Raw genomic sequence first — 18,276 nt, 5'->3', positions numbered from 1 at the left:
TGGGATAAATACAAAAATGCATCACTTGATATCTTAAGTGTATACCTTCCTTTATGATAACAAGTACCAGGTCATGGACTAATTTAACCTTGGATAGGTAATACCTGTAACACTCAAATGGGCTTGTAAATATACACCTCTCCGCTCCGCATAAGTTCAAGGGGAGCATGCAAGTATGTGCAAATGAGTGTTAGAAGGGAACTATTTTTATGATGAAAAGATGGGAAAAGGAAGGGATCCCTTTTTTAAAAGGAACAGATCACAGTTATTAAACAATTCCTTTATAAACTTGAGATCTTAGACTTAGTCTCAAAGAAATTTTGGAATTATATTCAACAGTCTTACTTTCTTTTGGTTTAACATCTAGATACTAAGCCACCTAATTTAATCATCTTTACCGGGAGCGACAAGGAACCAAATCTCCAAACAGAGGAGCATTCCGACGAGACCACCTGTAGCCTAATAACTCTCCCGTTTCCCTGGTCCGTCAAACCAAGCAGGAGAATTTAAGCTAATTCAAGTGTCAGGGAAAAGCTGGGGGCAGGGGGGAGAGTCTAAAACACGTCAAATATGCTTTTCTAAGAAATTACGCCTCACTGCATAAGTTAAACATGAGAATTTCCACCTCAGTAAATCTCTCATACAAAAATAACCTAACACTTATGTATGTTTTAGCATATAAAGGACATAATAGAAAAGCAGAGATTTGGTGTGTTTCTTAAATCTTACATAGCACAAGTTCTAAAAATGAAATCATCACGCTAAATCAGAAATACTATCATGTTAAATTACACTACACAGGTTTCACAATAGCTCACCAAAACAAATACCACAAATTCCCCTCACGAAAGTACAAACACACAGAATCAGTAAAGTTGGAAACCTGAAAAATATTAACTTCAGGGAGTTCATTTTAATTATGAAAAGCACTGCATTTCTAGAAACTGCTGATACTGCAACAAAATACCATATCCATGACCAACACGTAAACTTATAATGATCTGGGCAAAATGTGCATCTCGCTAGTTAAGCAGAAATACTCCTTTTACATGTTTGAGAAACAATGCTTAAAATCATACAAGGTTTGAAAAACTTAATTTAACAAAGTTTTCACGAAAAGAGGAAAACACCCAAGTTGGTAATAGTAAAAGTCTTTTGGCTTTCTTACAATGATAGCTTCACAGCCGCGTAACTCTGAGAGCACAGAGCATTTTGCTAGGAAAAATACAATGACTGTACACTGTGTTTCCTCTACAGTCTTATGTATCCGAGTCGCTCCAGACCCTGGCTCACTGGTTATCCACGTCATCACTCTCTTTGTCCCAGTCTTCATGGATGCTCCCATCATGAAATCATCACGTAAGATTGTCCATCCAGGGCCCTCTTCTGATTTCACTTCAGTCTGAGGACAATTACAGAAACAAAATATCAAAAGGCAATTTAATCATAAGGAAATAAAAAAGCCCAAGCTACAAAACTAACTTATCAACACTTAGTTTCAGAACAGGAATGAAAACAAGACAAATTATAGTTAATTTACACACTGTGATATAAGCACAATATGTAATAGAGCTATACGTTAATAAACTATTTTTAACCCCATAAAAATCATGGAAGCAAAAAAACCTTTTATTGGCAGGGGGAGAGAATATAGTAAAATCTAGGTTTGCTATCAATTTTTAAAATCTGGCAATCGAAAAGACTTAAATATTATTTAATGTTTATGGATGATTTATTAGAAAAATTCTGGCAAACTATTTTAAAACAAATAGAAATTTAACAAAGCCTTATCATACAAAATAAGAGAGAGAAAAGGAGACTAACTTGGTACGGTGTTAGGTTTTTATAGATGTTATCTCATTTAACATTTGATAAAAATGTGAACCAAATGTTCTTTATTTAGGTTATGATCTCACTGCCTGACCTAATCATGTAGTCAAAAGACTAATCACATGCTAAAATGATAAATAACTGAAGCAGGCAATAAACATAATAGGTAGTCAATTTTGCTTATTTATAGGATTTACATAAAACAATGACAGCCTAAAACAACGACAGCCTAAGAAGTACAAACTTGAATTTCATGGTACAACAGCACCACCTTGTGGTACTAATTAAGTAATACAATATATACGACCTCAAGTTCTGGGATTTCCTTCCTTCATTCCACGAATGTGCTTCAAGCACTGTTCTTAGTGTTGGAAATACATTCGTGAACAAAACAAAGTCCCTGTCTTCTGGGATCTAACAGTCTACACCTTTCTACTTAAACCATTCATAAATACAACGTTGGAAAAAACTCCCTAAGTATGCAAGAACCCATGATATTTGGCTAGAAAATAGTGTTTATCTTTACGAGAGCTATTAAACATATAAAAAGCAATTTTTTAAGAGAAAAGATATTAAAGACATTTCCTGGGTTACAAGAGATTACTTATCTAATTCTGCTGAAGCTATCTTTTATTTTAAAAACATAGCCCCCAACAGCCATTCTATTTAGGAAAAACAAGGACACTATTACAAAACAGGAAAAATATCCTATTGGATTTACCCCTGTCTTCCTGGGATCAAAAAATCAAGCAAAGTTTGTACCTAAATGTAAAGACTAGAGAGTATACAAATTGAGCAAAGATTTCAGAATTCTCTTAAGTCAAACAGCATGCTCTGTACTTTAACTAAACCAACACAAAAGAAAGAAAAAATATCGGTGTTTTTAGAAACCAACACTAAAACAACTGCAAAGCTTCTCATGCCCACACTGATAAGGGAGTGAGCAAGTAAGAAAGGAATGTGTAACTCTCCTCACGGAGCATGCTCACACCTTCCCATTCCTCATTTCTACAGTTCCACACCTACCTTCCTAAAACTCTTCTTGCTTCTGTTCGATTTCGTTACCTAACTGGATAAAGGCTATTTTTTTTTTAATTCAGCTCAAGATTTCTTTGCCAATCTTCTCACCTTAAGAGAAAAAGCTGTTCCCTTGAAGAGAACCACTTAGATGCAACCACAATCAAAACACATCTCCCACCACAGTAATCGTTCAAAATTTTCAAGTAAATTCTAAAAAGTATATGACTCCTGGTATAGGAGTTATATGCAAGTTATATGCAAGTTACTGACTAGTAAAGACTTAACCCTGACATTGATGTTCGTGTTTACACATGAACAGGCACAATCTCTGTGGTAAGCTTCATGTACAGTGTTACACCCAATGCGCTGTCAACATGCCCCAAACCACGGGAAGGCAGACCCCTCATGACTGAGCTCAGTGTAGACTGTTTCTACGTGAGAGCGCATCCTGACAGCCCACCCTCGGCAGGACTGTGGGCTACTCCTCTACTAGGCTGCATCATAAAAGCTGTTAGCACCCGAAAGAAAAGGAAGGAAGGAAGGAAGAAGAGTAGAACAGGGACAAAGCCTTAAACAGGTAGTTCAGAAAGAAAGAAAAGAACCATAGCGGACCAACGGAAAGAACTCGCTAATTAAAATGTTGAAAGCAACTGCCCAGCATGCTTTCTTGAAAGACAATTATGCAAACATATATTTCAGGCAAAGAGAACAATCATAGTAAACTCAAAGCATCTCTCAACGGTCCAATGCAAAGGAGTAACAATGAAGTAAAGCTTTGTTGGGGGATTTTGGTTGTACTGTTGCTTTTTTTTTTTCAGCAACTGACTGTCCTATATCAATAATTTTCCAAGTGTGGTCCCCAGACACTGATACTAGCATCAGTATCACTTGTTAGAGAATGAAAATCTCAGGCCCCATTCCAGACCTCCTGAATCAGAAACACTGGGGGCTGGAGCCCGGCAACCTCTTTTCATAAGTCATCCAGTGCTTCTGACACGGCTACAGTCTGAGAACCACCGGTCTATAAAAGAACAAATAAGTCGTAGTTCATTCTCTGCTACAAGACCAAGTACACGTTATAGCTGAAAGCGAAAAGATTTCAGATTCTGGAAATCCAATGTTAGGACACCTCACTAGATGTTTTTTAAGTCGCCATCATCCAAGCTCCCACATTACAGTGCTATTTTTATGTTGTGAAGCAAAAATAGGACAAAAACACTAGAAAACTTAGTACAAACAAGTATGGGTTAATGTATTTTAAAAAGCAGGTATTTTTATAATATTTGTCCTGATGGCAGTGCAAGAAACACTCTGTTTTAAAGGCAACAGGATGACCCTTTACTTTCTATGCCTACACTTGCTAAAGTAATACACAGCCAAGAAAAAAGGCGGGGGTGGGGGGAGTCCACATAAGGTGGCAGCTTGAACAAACACAACTAGTCCTGCTCAACTGCAAAACTCACTAAAACAACAGAAAAGTGCCTTGTTATTTTAAAGACATAATTCACAAGGAAAGATCTAGAGAGACACCAGTAACAGCGTGGAAGCGAGATGGGCCAGAAGACTGTCTCGTCAAAGCCAAGAAAGCGCACTCCTAAGACTGCAACTGTCAAGACGTGACAAACCCAGTTTACACAGCCGGATCTTCAAGAAATCAATCAACCAACCAACCAACGCCCCAGGAACTAGCATTCGCTGGGTACTTTGGGAATTGAGGATAGGAACGGAAGGATCAAAATAAAGACAACTGGGAGAACCTTATGTGAGAAGCGATCAGATCTCTGGATCCCTTTCCCCATTCCACACTAGCTGGGTGGAAGGCTGAAGCTTTACCCTCCGGAGAGGTAATGGGCTACGCACGGATGAAGGCGCAGGTGCAATACCAGAAACAGAGAATTACGTTATACCCCCTGCTCCCCAATAATGAGTCTCAAACCTCTTCTCACTTTGGGCTCCCAAGAACACTGGGAGGCAAATCTTTCCCTTCAGGCAGGAAATCAGGAACAGCCTAGAGAAAATCTGGCCAGTCGCTAATAAGAGCCCACAGAGAGACACCACACGAAGGCTCCTGTCACACGCGCAACACCCGCACGCTCACTTCATTGCCTCTTTGGAATTATTTGTTCTAAATCATGAACAGACGACTAAGGACTATCAGAAAGGAAAGAGAGGATAACACAAACATTTAGAAAGCAGCTTGTAGGAAAACAGAAGTGTTCAAAGAGAAGAAAATTTGGGGGAAATACCATTAATATACTCAAAGAGTTAGGAGATGATAGTGCATCCACACAAGTGGTTGCTATTTAAAAAGAAACATTAAGAGAATAACAAGGAGCTTGAAATTAAAAACATGATGGCGGAAACAACAACATCAATACAAGGGTGAGAAGCTAAAGCTGTGGAAATCAGCCAGAAAATAGAGTAAAAGAAACAAGTGATGGAAAACAGAAGTCGGATAACTGGAGGACCAGTCCAGGAGGTTCAACATACAAATAACAAGTATACAGAGAGAACACAAATATGGAGGGGAGGAAACCAATGAAATACTTCAAGAAAATTTCCCAAAAGTAAAGGACACACACTTCCAGAATAAAAAGAGCCCTCTGAAAACACAAAAGAAACAAAAGAAAACAAAACACAAAAGAAAAACCAAGCCACATCAAGGACATCATGTACAACTTCAGAATAATAGGTACTGAAAAAATATCCTGCAAGCTTTCCGAAAGAGAACAAACAAGTCACATACTTAGAGATGATCAGGAATTAAAACAGATACAGATTTTCCTATAAGCAACCCTATAAGCAAGAAAGCACGAGACACATTCTTTCAAAATGCTGAAGAATAATTCCCAACTTAAAATGCAATACTCAGATACACTGTTAGTCAAGTATGAGGAAAAAACAGAGGTACTTTCAGACTTGTAAGGTACCCAAAAGTTTACTTCTAATTAAGCCTATCTCAGGGAACTACTGAGAACGTCCTCCACAAAAAACGGAAGAGTAAACCAAGAAGACAAAGACACAGGATAGAAGAAGTAGGCAGTCCAACAGAAGAAAGAGAAGGGAAGTTCCAGAGTGACAGTAAATGGAGACTCGAGAATGGTAACTGAGCATCGGGCACACAGACATCTCAGAACATGGCATGATACCTTAACCTGACAAAAACACTGAAGATATGCTTCACCAAACAGTGGGAGTAAACAAGAAAGAAGAAATGTGATCCAGTAAATATGAAATCCAATCCAGAAGAAATTCCAAGGATCACAAAAATGTAAGTCCCAGGATGACAACTGTGAAGCAGCCCAAGGGGCAAGCAGCCCAGAAAAAGGAGAATGGGGCAGTCTAGGAGAGAACAGCTCAAAAATACATTACCTGAGGTAATTTGATTTTGAAAAACTAAATAAACTAAGGAAGTTACATATGAAAATCAAGGCGATTATTAACTTAAGGAAAAACAAATAGAAAGGAAAAAGTTAAGAATACAGAGAGGCATAAATGCCAATGTAACGAGCTAAAGGAGTAAAAAGTGGTTGGTCCTGGGGTAGGAGCCACAGAGAGTAGGCAGGATAGGGCAGAAACCTATTTATAATAATCCTTTGGCAAAATGCGACCTCTTAAACCACATGGATAAGTAAAAATTAATTTAAATGGGGAAAAACAGGACCAAGTAATGAAAAAACAACTATCCTTGATTAATTCCACAAATTCTAAGTTTTGCAAGCCTCCTCTAAGATCTTCCCAAAAAATCTCCCCCAAGACACTCTTTCAGTTTTACTATGATTCTGTTTCCCTTTCCAACTTATTGAAATGAAAAAATGTTAAAAACATGAATTATGCTAGGAAGTTATTATGTGCCAGTTTACATAATACTGCCTTATTTCTAATTCTCTTAAAATTCCTAGCCGGAAAGCAGCTGTCTTCCTCATCTTATAGAAGGAAACGAAGGCTCAAAGAAGTGAAGGAACTTGAACTCAATCAAGTTCAGTTAATAAACGGCTGAGTCACGCTCAAGAGCATATCCATGATTCCAAAGTCCAAGTTCTTTCCGTAATACTATACTGCTCTAAAACTTACTAAGAACACTATTATTACTAAATCGCCTGTTATAACCTACAAATTATACAGTACAATGAGTACTAAAATACACTGAAAATGACTGAATATGTTTAACACAATTTCTATAAAAGTCAGAGCTTGTGGGGGGCACGTGGATGGCTCCGTTGGTTAAGCATCTGCCTTCAGGTCAGGTCAGGAATCTAGGGTCCTGGCTCCCAAATCAGGCTCCCTGCTCATCTGCTTCATCCTGTCCCTCTGCTCCTGCTTTCTCTCACTCTCCCAAATAAATAAACAAAACCTTTAAAATAAATAAAGTCAGAACTGGGAAAATTATATTGCACAACAGATTTACATAATATCAATTTACTGTATCTTTTCCATAAAGATGATTTATCATTAGGTATAAAATTTTCTGAATACTTGGACCATCCACAAAGAAAGGTCGATCAGAGATTAATAAGAAAAGAAGGGGGCTGAGGGAAATTCCAAATGTGTCATTCACTGGAAACACTTGCCTACGGTGATTCCTAAACAGATTTCATTACATGTTAAGACATCATGAGAATTAGGTTTTTTTGGTTTGTTTGTAAAATGGAGGTAGTGATAATCTGATGCATTACTTTTATAAAAGGAATGAAAACCAACAGAGTTCTGGATCTGAATCACAGTTGACTATTGATTACAACACTGAAAATCAGAAAGCTCAGAGGTCCAGGTCTTCAAAAAATGAAAGATCCTTCCCTTAACCTTGGTACAGATATACTGCAAGATACAGGTAAACACACTACCCAGGTTAGCAACAGACAGGTGCTATCATCAGGCGGAAGTGGCAGGAAGGTTCAGCACAATCAAAACCAAGCAGGTTGTGCAGCCCGTCAGTGCCGCTGCAAAGCAGTACGAACTCAGTGACCTCCAGCAACCCGCACGGCAGCTCTCTGGGCCTACATCCACCAACAAGTAACACTGACGAAATGCAAAAGTTTAATGAAAACCACATGATACAAGGAAACAAAATAGTCCCTACCCTCACCGGCCTGCTTTTATACAAATATTTAATCAAGATCATACAGAAGCAGTCCTGTGTCAATTTTGAGGATGAAGACAACCTTAAAACTGTTAATCAGCTTCCATTTCAAGATTCAACATACGCTGGCAGCTACTGAAAAGAAAACTGAAAACAGAGGTTTGGAATTATTCATTAGTCTAATACCAAATAACTAAGAGCTTAACCTCATTTCAATTCTGAAGGGGAAAATTAAAGTCAAATCCTAAAACAATAAACAGTATAATCACATCTATATTTAGCAATGAGCAGGAATTGTGATTTCATTGCTTTCCCTGAGAATGTTCAGTTTCCATTTTAATTTAGTTTTCACCTGAATTAAAAAAGGTTCTTAACACATGAGCTAAATTCACCTTAATACCTTTATTGTTGCAAATTTTTTGTAAAGCTATTTATAGGTGTAGATAGTAATCACCCTTCCAGCTGATGAAAGCCTGTCTGAAAGTTCTGGCAGGGAAATGAAGGATGTATGGGAAATCCCTTTTATAAAAAGATTAATTCTGGTAGAAATCAACAGAAATGAAACACAGCCCCCGTATTTTTAGATCTGAATAAGAACATCTTTGGCTTTCTCAATAACGCCCAACATTAAAGCATCCCACGAACCATTAAGGTTATTTATTCATTTATCTGAAAGAGAAAGCAGAGACGATAACACACGGGGTGGGTGAGGGGGGAGAAGGTGCCTCCCTTCACTTTTCTATAATTCTGTCAGAGTTTTTATTTTTATTTCTTTTTTAAAGATTGTATTTCTTCCTTTGAGAGTGAGAAAGAGAGAGCACAAGCAGGGGGTAGAAGGGCAGAGGGAGAGGCAGACTCCTCTCTTAGCAGGGAGCCCGATGCAGGACTGGATCCCTGAGCCGAAGTTAGATGCTTAATCAAATGAGCCATCCAGGCACCCCAAGGATTGAAAATTTAATCAGAAAGTATTGAAATTTTCAAACTGGAATGTACAAGAGTTCTAGTGAGAACGTACAGATTCAAGGTTATATGGAAGATCCTGTAATCAGTACACACTCAACTTTCCTCTCATTCTCAATCAGGGAATAAAATAAATAAAATATTAAAATGGTTTTTAATATTTTATTTATTTGACAGAGCGAGAGAGCACAAGCAGGCAGAACAGCAGAGGGAGAGGGAGAAGCAGGCTCCCCATTGAGCAAGGAGCCCGATGCAGGACTCGATCCCAGGACTCTGGATCATAACCTGAGCCGAGGCAGTCGCTTAACAACCGAGCCACCCAGATGCCCTGATTCCCAAAGAATTCTTAATAAGCAATTCCTAATTGTTTTGATCAATCTGTGCCTTCTTCATTTCTTCACACACTTGTTTTAGTTTGTTTTAACTGTTTTACTAGGACGGCATTCCAGCAATAAGCCCATTTGGCTTTGTTTTTGTTAACTATTGTATAGTTTTCCAGATTCTTGTACAGTTTACAAACTTAAATGGGTAACCTGTAAGATCCAAACAAGCAAGAAAAGTATTCAGTAGGCTATCCAAGGAAAAAAGACCAAGATGCTAAAATTATGTCACCTTTAGATGTAGTCCCAAGCACATGTTAAACGTAGACAGTTCTCCAAGAAAACCTAATTCTATGTAGCTTTCTGAGATTCAGGCCTAATACTCCTAAAACTCTTTGGTGTTTTTTTCCCCATCTGCTGCACTATATTTTATTTTAATTTCAACGCTGTCCTGGATTTTACCATATACTCAATACATGCGATTGCTCAACGCGGTTCTCTCTGGCGGCTTCCATTCTAACTTGCTCTCTATATATTTAAATAGACAGAGTTAAGTTTGAGGAAACATTTAAGCAACCCAGATGTTCCTCATCGTTTATATCTCTTAAGAACTCTTAATAAGTTAAAGTTGACTGAACTGCCCAAAAGATAAATATAACACCTCAAGAAGCCTTTTGACAAAAGTGCTCTATTATTTTTAGACTCAATTAGGAACTTGAAACATTGAGAATACACTCTGCCAGTCAGACGCTTAAAGCATATCATTCTTCTTTTATCAACCTCGTTATATAGTATATAGATGAGAATTCAGACTTATAAACAACTTACTAGAGCTGTGAATTCATCTATGAAACAGACACTAATTTTTAATATCATAAATTTGTTAAAAAGCTTAAGTGAGAAAACATATGTAAAAGTTCTCTGTGAAACTATGAAATGTTACATAAACAAAACTTCTATCTAGTAAAAATATGCATGCTATCAATCTACCTAAGAAAATCAACAAAAAGATTAAAAATAAATAGATTGTCCTCACGAGAGATCCCTGGAAAAAGGGTGACTCCAGCTCTGGGCCACAGAAAATACAAGGTTAAGCCTGAGAGCTTGTGTTCCAGAAAGCAAGAAAGTACTCAAAGGAAAATGAGGTTATGTCAAAAGGGCACAAGAAACCAGTCTGCATTGGTTCCTGTCCTCACATTTGCGAACTTAAGCATTAAAAAAAAGCCTAACAAGGGATGCCTGGGTGGATCAGTTGGTTAAGCTGCTACCTTCAGCTCAAATCATGATCCCAGGATCCTGGGATCAAGTCCCACATCAGGCTCCTTGCTGAGCAAGGAGCCTGCTTCTCTCTCTGCCTCTGCCTGCCACTCTGCCTGCTGGTGCACGCTCTCGCGCGCGCTCTCTCTCTCTCTCTCTGATAAATAAATAAATAAATAAATAAATAAATAAATAAATAAATAAATAATCTTAAAAAAATAAAAAAAGGCATAATGATTCTAAAATACCAAACAACTAGACATTCCTACATCCATGAAATTAAACAAAGACACAAACAAAAAGGTGGGAGTGAGGGAGGAAGGTTAACTCGCCAGCACTGGAGAGGACTGCTAAGTCAACTCCTTACTCTGAAAAGCGGTCATTCAAAGGAAAGTTACATTAACCCCGTATTTTGGAACTTAAATTTAACCCTAGAAAAATAAATAGAAAATGAATGAGAAAAGCACCAGTTTGCAAATTTCAGTAATATTTAACTGTTTTGGACAAGGATCATCAATTGATGGTAATAGGCAAAATGTAGATGGGGAAAAGTTTATTTGCTCCTTTCAAATTATTCATCCCAGAAATTACTTTCTAAGTGTAGAGGAGAAAATGCACCTTTTTTTTTTTTTTTAAAGATTTTATTTATTTATTGACAGAGAGAAATCACAAGTAGGCAGAGAGGCAGGCAGAGAGAGAGGAGGAAGCAGGCTCCCTGCTGAGCAGAAAGCCCGATGTGGGGCTTGAACCCAGGACCTGGGATCATGACCTGAGCCAAAGGCAGCGGCTTAACCCACTGAGCCACCAGGCGCCCCAAAATGCACCTTTAATGAAGAAACATTTATTACCACTTTCACCACATGAAAAACCCTCATCACTAACATGGGACATTCTAATAATGTGTCTCCTGAAGTGAGAGCATACTACGGACACAGCATCTAAGTATTACACCTATGAAACAGTTTCTGCCACAAAAAAGTTTAACCTAAATCCTAACCTTTAGTCGTAACCGTCCACTCACAGTGAAAGGGCAAAGAGGAGCAAGTTCATAGACATGATGAAACAGTTAGATTCAGAACTGGACTCATTCTTCAAGACGGCTGGTTTAGTTATAAATGATCTTCTCAATTGTAGGATATGTCAATTTTATCTCAAGAAAGCTGTTTTAAAAAAAAGAATTCCCAGGACAGTATGGGTATTAGCACCTTCAAATAATCACCCCCAAACAAACAAAAACTAGATGGAGATGAAGACAGGCAGACAACTCTATAAAACAAACACACGGACAAGGGTCAACCATTATCACACCTAGGTGACAGAAACACTGGTCTTTCATACTTTCTTCCTGTTTGAAAATTCCCATTAAGCAACCGGGGAAAAACAAGGATCCTAAAATTTCTATTAGGCAAGCAATGATTAAATACAGGATGCATCTGATACCCAATAAATTTTAATTAAGTCCCTGATAAAAGAATAGAAAATCAATTCTAACAGTGAACTTATAAAGAATTCCTTAAATGAGTTCAATGAGTTTGTTTCATGATTCTGAAATGCTTACTACAGTAATAGTTTATCTTTCTTAACAGTTTTGAGAAATGAGATTTTAAAACCCGTAAGTCTCCACGCGCTGCTACACCTCTAATGAAGGGGCTGTGAGACCCAGGCAGACTCAGACTGCAAGTCCTCTCCCTCATCATTCTCCTTCGATCCTCAGGGGGTGACACTGCGCCTCATTAGCCAGCCCCACCTCTTCTAGCTCATCTAGGTGAGAAAAGGGAGACCCAGTTTCAGTTCTGCTCTTCTAACAAAGGACCTCAGATCTTTTTTTTTTTTTTTAAAGATTTTATTTATTTATTTGACAGAGAGAAATCACAAGTAAGCAGAGAGGCAGGCAGAGAGAGAGGAGGAAGCAGGCTCCCCGCTGAGCAGAAAGCCCGATGCGGGGCTCGAACCCAGGACCTGGGATCATGACCTGAGCCGAAGGCAGTGGCTTAACCCACTGAGCCACCCAGGCGCCCCACCTCAGATCTTTTTAAGGAGCAGGCACGGATGGCTGATTTGGAGCAATGTGGACTGGGTTTTAATCCAGATTCCACCAACTACTATCAAAGTGACCTGGGGTAAGTCACTTAATATTTCTGATTTTGCGTTTCTTACCTCTAAAATGAGAATTCTAGGGAGGCCTGGGTGGCTCAGTTGTTAAGCATCTGCCTTCGGCTCAGGTCATGATCCCAGGGTCCTGGGATCAAGTCCCACATCAGGCTCCTTACTCAATGGGGAGTCTGCTTCTCCCTCTCCCACTCCCCCTACTTGTGTTCCCTCTCTCGCTGTATCTCCTCTCTCTGGCAAATAAATAAAATCTTTAAAAAAAAAAAAAAAGAGAGGGGCTCCTGGGTGGCTCAGTGGGTTAAAGCCTCTGCCTTCCGCTCAGGGCATGATCCCAGGGTGCTGGGATTGAGCCCCGCATCGGGCTCCCTGCTAGGCGGAGAGCCCGCTTCCCTTCCTCTCTCTCTCTGCCTGCCTCTCTGCCTACTTGTGATCTCTGTCAAATAAATGAGTAAAATCTTAAAAAAAAAAAAAAAAGAATTCTAGTACTTCTTAAAATGTAACTATATAAAAACACCTCTCAAAGTACCGGGCACAAAGCAAACAGTACCAAGCCCCTTCCTAGTCCTTCTACCAACATTCCCACTTCCCAATGCCTTGAATCATCACATATATGCACAGAATCCCCAACTAGGGATATCTGAAATCTTCTAATGATGTTTCTACACACTAATCACAAAGATGAGAACATTCAAATACTGTAGTACGAAAGCAACCATTTAGAAACCAAACTCTCCTTCGTAAGTAAAATCTTTAAAGTAACAGAGTGTAAGTGTAGCTTAAAATGGGGAAGAGAAAGTGGGCAATCTCCAGGTCCCCAAAACCTAGGTTTATTATTACGTAACAATTTGCATCAATAGACTAGAGGCACCTAAAATGAGAATTTTCCTAATCTAAACATAATTTTCATTAAATTATTGGATATTTTTTGGATTATCCAGTAATTCATAAAGAGAAACAGGTTCTTTCCAAATTGGTTTCCAACTTTCATCTTTGACTACTATCTGTTAAGAAAAATAAGAACTAGGGGCTCCTGGGTGGCTCCGTGGGTTAAAGCCTCTGCCTTCAGCTCAGGTCATGATCCCAGGGTCCTGGGATCAAGCCCCACGTCGATCCTCTGCTCCACGGGGAGCCTGATTCCTCCTCTCTCTCTGCCTGCCTGTCTGCCTACTTGTGATCTCTGTCTGTCAAATAAATAAATAAAATCTTAAAAAAAAAAAAAAAGAAAAATAGGAACTAAATATAAGGAACACAAAATGAAAGTACCTGCAGACATTTACATAGCACTGTGCCAAGCACTATTCTAAGGACTCTACGTATACTAACTCCCTGAGTCTTAGAGTTCTCTCTATGAGGCAGTTGTTGCTCCCAGAATGATGATCTGAAACACTTAAGGAACGTGAGGCATCGCGTGGTACGTAACCCATCCGCAGTGTACTGCAGAACAAGCGTTTCGACCCAGGCCATCGGGTTCCAGGCCGTGGCCTCTGCTACTGTAGAACAGCTCACACATCCCTCATCAACATTCTCATCTGCCTACAGCTCAAGCAAAAACCACCAACCAGCTCTTATTTGTGATTTTCAGCAAGAAACAAAATACTCCCTTGATTTTGCAAATGCGTCATCTAAGTGTAAGCGCGTAGCGTAAGACTTACTTTGCACAGGACAATTATTAAAGAAAAAAAAAAAAAAAAGCCTGAACCTCACTGATGAGAATCCTATACACACTCCACTCCAGCAACTTCAAATAGAACATTTCTTCAAATAGGGCCAGGAGACGTGTGTCACCATCAGTAAATTTTATTTCAACAGTAACTAAAGGTGCTACAGAAGCCCCGTGATTAGTTCTTACGCGTCCCCCATACCCGTATTTCCCCCATGTCAAAATGCTGCACGCACCACGTTCCAAACATACGTTTGCTTCGATTACAACTGCTGTCCAAATCCAAAACCACGCAACATTGAAGCTAAACAGCCTATTTTAAAAGGATTTGAGAAACGGGCTTTAAGCTGTTCCCATCAACAGCAATGTGTACAATCATGCTCATTCTCATTTCAAACTTTGGAGTCTCTCTTTTGTCTAAACTCCAATCTATTTAGGCATTTTCAGTAAACAAACATTAAGCTGAATTATTTACAAAGTTAGAATTCCACACATTCCAGCCAGAGCTGCTTTCATGCGAGAGTAAAACACTGTTGCCGTGCAATGCAGAAGAGCAATTTAAGGACAGTATCGTTCTCTACCCCCTTGCCTGCCTTCCACTTCCCCAACACCAGTTAAAAACTAAATCCTGAAAACTGCGGGGGACCACCTAGGGAGCTGCATGCAGAGTCCCTCCATTCTTCGGGAGCAGGAACTCAGTAGGTCTCTGAACCCTACAGAACGCACAGTTTTCACAGGATAGAGCAGTGCAAAGCTAGGTTTAGTTACTAACATACCAAAGAAGCCAGGTATTTCAAAAGTATTCCCACCACTAAATACGCAGCTATGGAGGAACTGTGATGGCCATTACTGTGTTTGAGAAACAAAGCCCCTAACTTACCCCTATGTTTGACATTTCAAGTGCTCATTATCACAAAAATCAGGAAAAAAAAAAATTGTGTGTGTGTGTGTATCTATCTATATATTCCCCCCCCCCCCCCACTCCAGCAACTTTTTCCCCTGGGAATTTTTCACTGAAATTTGTTGTCCAGCAATCACTAAAAAAATTACTTTCTAACAGAAACTAGCTAACATTTTCCCTTACTATGAAATTATTATTGTGGCTTCATTATAACCAAAGGTGAATGTGATACATAGCAATTTCAAATAAATGAAAACCATGCAAGTCTGTAATTCAAGAGTTTGAATAACATACAGTCAAAGCCTTCCTAACAGCAGTCAATATATACTCTTTTGAGATTCAGATTTAAAATGCATCCTATGCATCATATTTCCTTCAGTCCCACCTTTAAGGAAATAGACAAATTCCAAGAAGTTTGACTGGATTTAGTCAACTTTCAATTAAAGAGCAAAAGAACAACCACGACTTTGGAAAGTAAGGAAAAAAAATAACGGCTCTACATTATTAAAATCTTGATCACTCAACATACCGGGAAAACATATCACTAGATTTGTACGTGTTCTGAACGGGATAAGGAAAGAGCTATTCCTGAGGGATAAAAAAGTGAAACTTTTTATGAGACCCTTTCTTACACAAAATATGAATTATTGTTGCTTCCTTAAACACAGCGTCCTAAATACAATTTAATCTTTTTAAAAACCACTCAAGGTCAACATCACGGAATCCGGCAATGTGCCTTCTTACATGCTGGTGTGTAGCTGGTATGGGCCTTCCACTTATTTGGTTTAGGAGTGGAGTGGAATTTACAGGTTCTGGATTATAGAATTCTCTCCAAATAACTGACAATTTTTTTGACAATTTTTTAAACCTAGAAACATTATGTGAAAAACTCTCTAAAATACATGATGCATCTTCCCTGACGAGGTAAACAGGTAAATTGTTTTAGGGCCCTACAGAGACCTACAGGACTTCTGAGTCTCTGCAGCAAGCGCTCACATACACTCTTCCCCCCTGGTCGCCCTCCCCTCTGTGTCCCATCTCCTCCACTGACCAAGTGCCTCGCCCCACACCTGCTGTTTTAACCCACTCCTTACTGTCATTCTCATTTCTGATTACAACTTCATCTCACGAAAGTCCTCCTCTCTTGGGGGGAGGGAGGTGAAACAGGGGGTGGGGGTTCAGCAGTGCACTTGTGATGAGCACCAGGTAATGCAGAGACGTGCTGAATCACGACACTGTACACCCGAAGCTGACATCATACTGTACATACACTATACTGGGATATAAAATAAAAGAAGCCTTCATCCCCCAAACATGTTCCATCTTTTAAAGGTTCAATTTTGGGAAAGCTGTCACCACTTCTGAATCTCCTAAGCTGTAAACCTCACAGTCATCACAATGGCCCCTCTCCCTGAACCCTCTGAATTACGTTAGTTCCAAATCAAATCAATCTATACCTTAAAACCACCTCTCTGACCTGGTTCTTTTCCAACAATCCCCACCCCACCACATCTTAGATCAGGTTTTCTCCTCTTGCTTATGGCAACAGCCTCCCACTAGTTGGTCTTCTGACATAGTCTTTCCATCCTTCAGCATTCTTTTCCTTAAAAATAACCAAATCTGATCAGGTCATTTACCTGATGAAAAATTACAACTGGCTCTCAAATGCCTAAGAAATAATGTCCAAACGCCTTACCAGAAGACTGAAGACTTAAAAATGTGACCTACTACTTCTCCTCAGGTTCCCTTTCCCAGCCTCCCACCAATCAGCAAACACCCAATATCCCAACCTCTACAAAAGAAGGACCAGGAAAGGAAATTACAAAGGATGTGAAAAATTGAGAGCTGGTAGGCTTTGTTTCCCTGTCGTAGCACAATGATTGCCCGTTGCTTTTCCTTGGATTACCACTAGTGAAAATGTCACTCACCATTCTCTGACATTTATTTCATTTCTTTTAAATGTTTTCAAAGATTCTGTTTCAAATAGGCTAATTTCAACAGCACTGAACACTTGTTCTAATTTATGACTTTCTTCATGGAATTCTTTAGCTTAAAGGTAAATATTTCAACAGAAATGCCACTCACTGGTGCTTCCTTTCCTGTTATCATCAGAATTCACATTATAAAATGAAAACGCTTCTTTAGATACTCAAAGCACCTTTACCCAAAGACTGGATTAGTCCAGTGAAGGAACCAGTACCTTCACTATGTTTGCTTCATGACTTTTTAAAACTAAAGTTAAGCGTCTCATACTCTCCTCAAGCACATTCCTGTTGAGAGTCATATTTTCTATGAACATCCTCCCATCATTTTTCCAACTTCACTACCTTCTCCTTTCATAAGCAACATACCATCTGTACTACCTGGAACATTTGCTCAAACAATTTTCAAGTAGTTTCTCTTCTAGTTTCCACATGAAATGTTTAGTGGACTGAGTCATTCCCAAGAATCAAACCTCCATCGAACTTAACATTTAGTACTTTACCCCAAATTTCTACTTTTTTGGTTAAGAATCACTCTTTTCTTAGGCTTTCTCACTTCCACTAACTGTTTTTTTTTGTTATGGCCCTATTTCACAAAGATATACATAAAATTAAAAAAAAAAAAAGTTAACTAAGTCCCTAATATTGATTTGACAAGATTTATTGTAATATGGCATGTCAGTGACTCGAGAAAACGGACATTACTGAGAAGGAGATATTGGGCAGTGAACTCACAAATAAGTGACTTACTTCCGCACATAAGTTTTACGATATAAGGAATTTAAAAGAAAAAATGTTAAATTTGTGAATGATAGATGTGTAATATGTACATTTATTAAAGTGATGTACATCACTGTACAAATGACCTGATTTCCTATGATGAAAGAGATGTGCAACTGCTATTAAGAAAAAAAAAAAAAAAGTTAACCCTTACTTATGTAACGGAAGAAACAGCTCATTTTTTAATAGACAAAAATACTTAGAATACTACTTTCCCTAAGTTCTAGTGAGGGTTTTTTGATTTACAGACATTAGCTATCATCTCTTCAGGTATTCTTTGCTTTTGTTTTACTTTGCGTTATGTGGGTTCAGCTCCAAGAAATAAAGTATAGTAATTAATGATTCAAATGTAATTTAATGTATCAGCCTGACATCTT

General features: G+C 38.7%; 1 protein-coding gene across 1 annotated transcript in view; it reads right to left on the bottom strand.

The window, feature by feature from the left end:
- Nucleotides 1-1,274: 1,274 nt before the first annotated feature.
- Nucleotides 1,275-18,276, bottom strand: part of RRP15 (ribosomal RNA processing 15 homolog) — a 39,987-nt gene continuing 22,985 nt past the window's right edge. The window contains 2 exon segments of the mRNA XM_047704482.1: nt 1,275-1,330; nt 1,333-1,402. Of these exon segments, the coding sequence (XP_047560438.1) occupies nt 1,290-1,330; nt 1,333-1,402 (111 nt within the window). The 3' untranslated portion in view covers nt 1,275-1,289.

Source organism: Lutra lutra, chromosome 15 (assembly GCF_902655055.1).
Source record: "Lutra lutra chromosome 15, mLutLut1.2, whole genome shotgun sequence".
NCBI lineage: Eukaryota > Metazoa > Chordata > Mammalia > Carnivora > Mustelidae > Lutra > Lutra lutra.
Note: the sequence above shows the minus strand (reverse complement) of the source record. Positions and strands in the feature narration are given on the sequence as shown.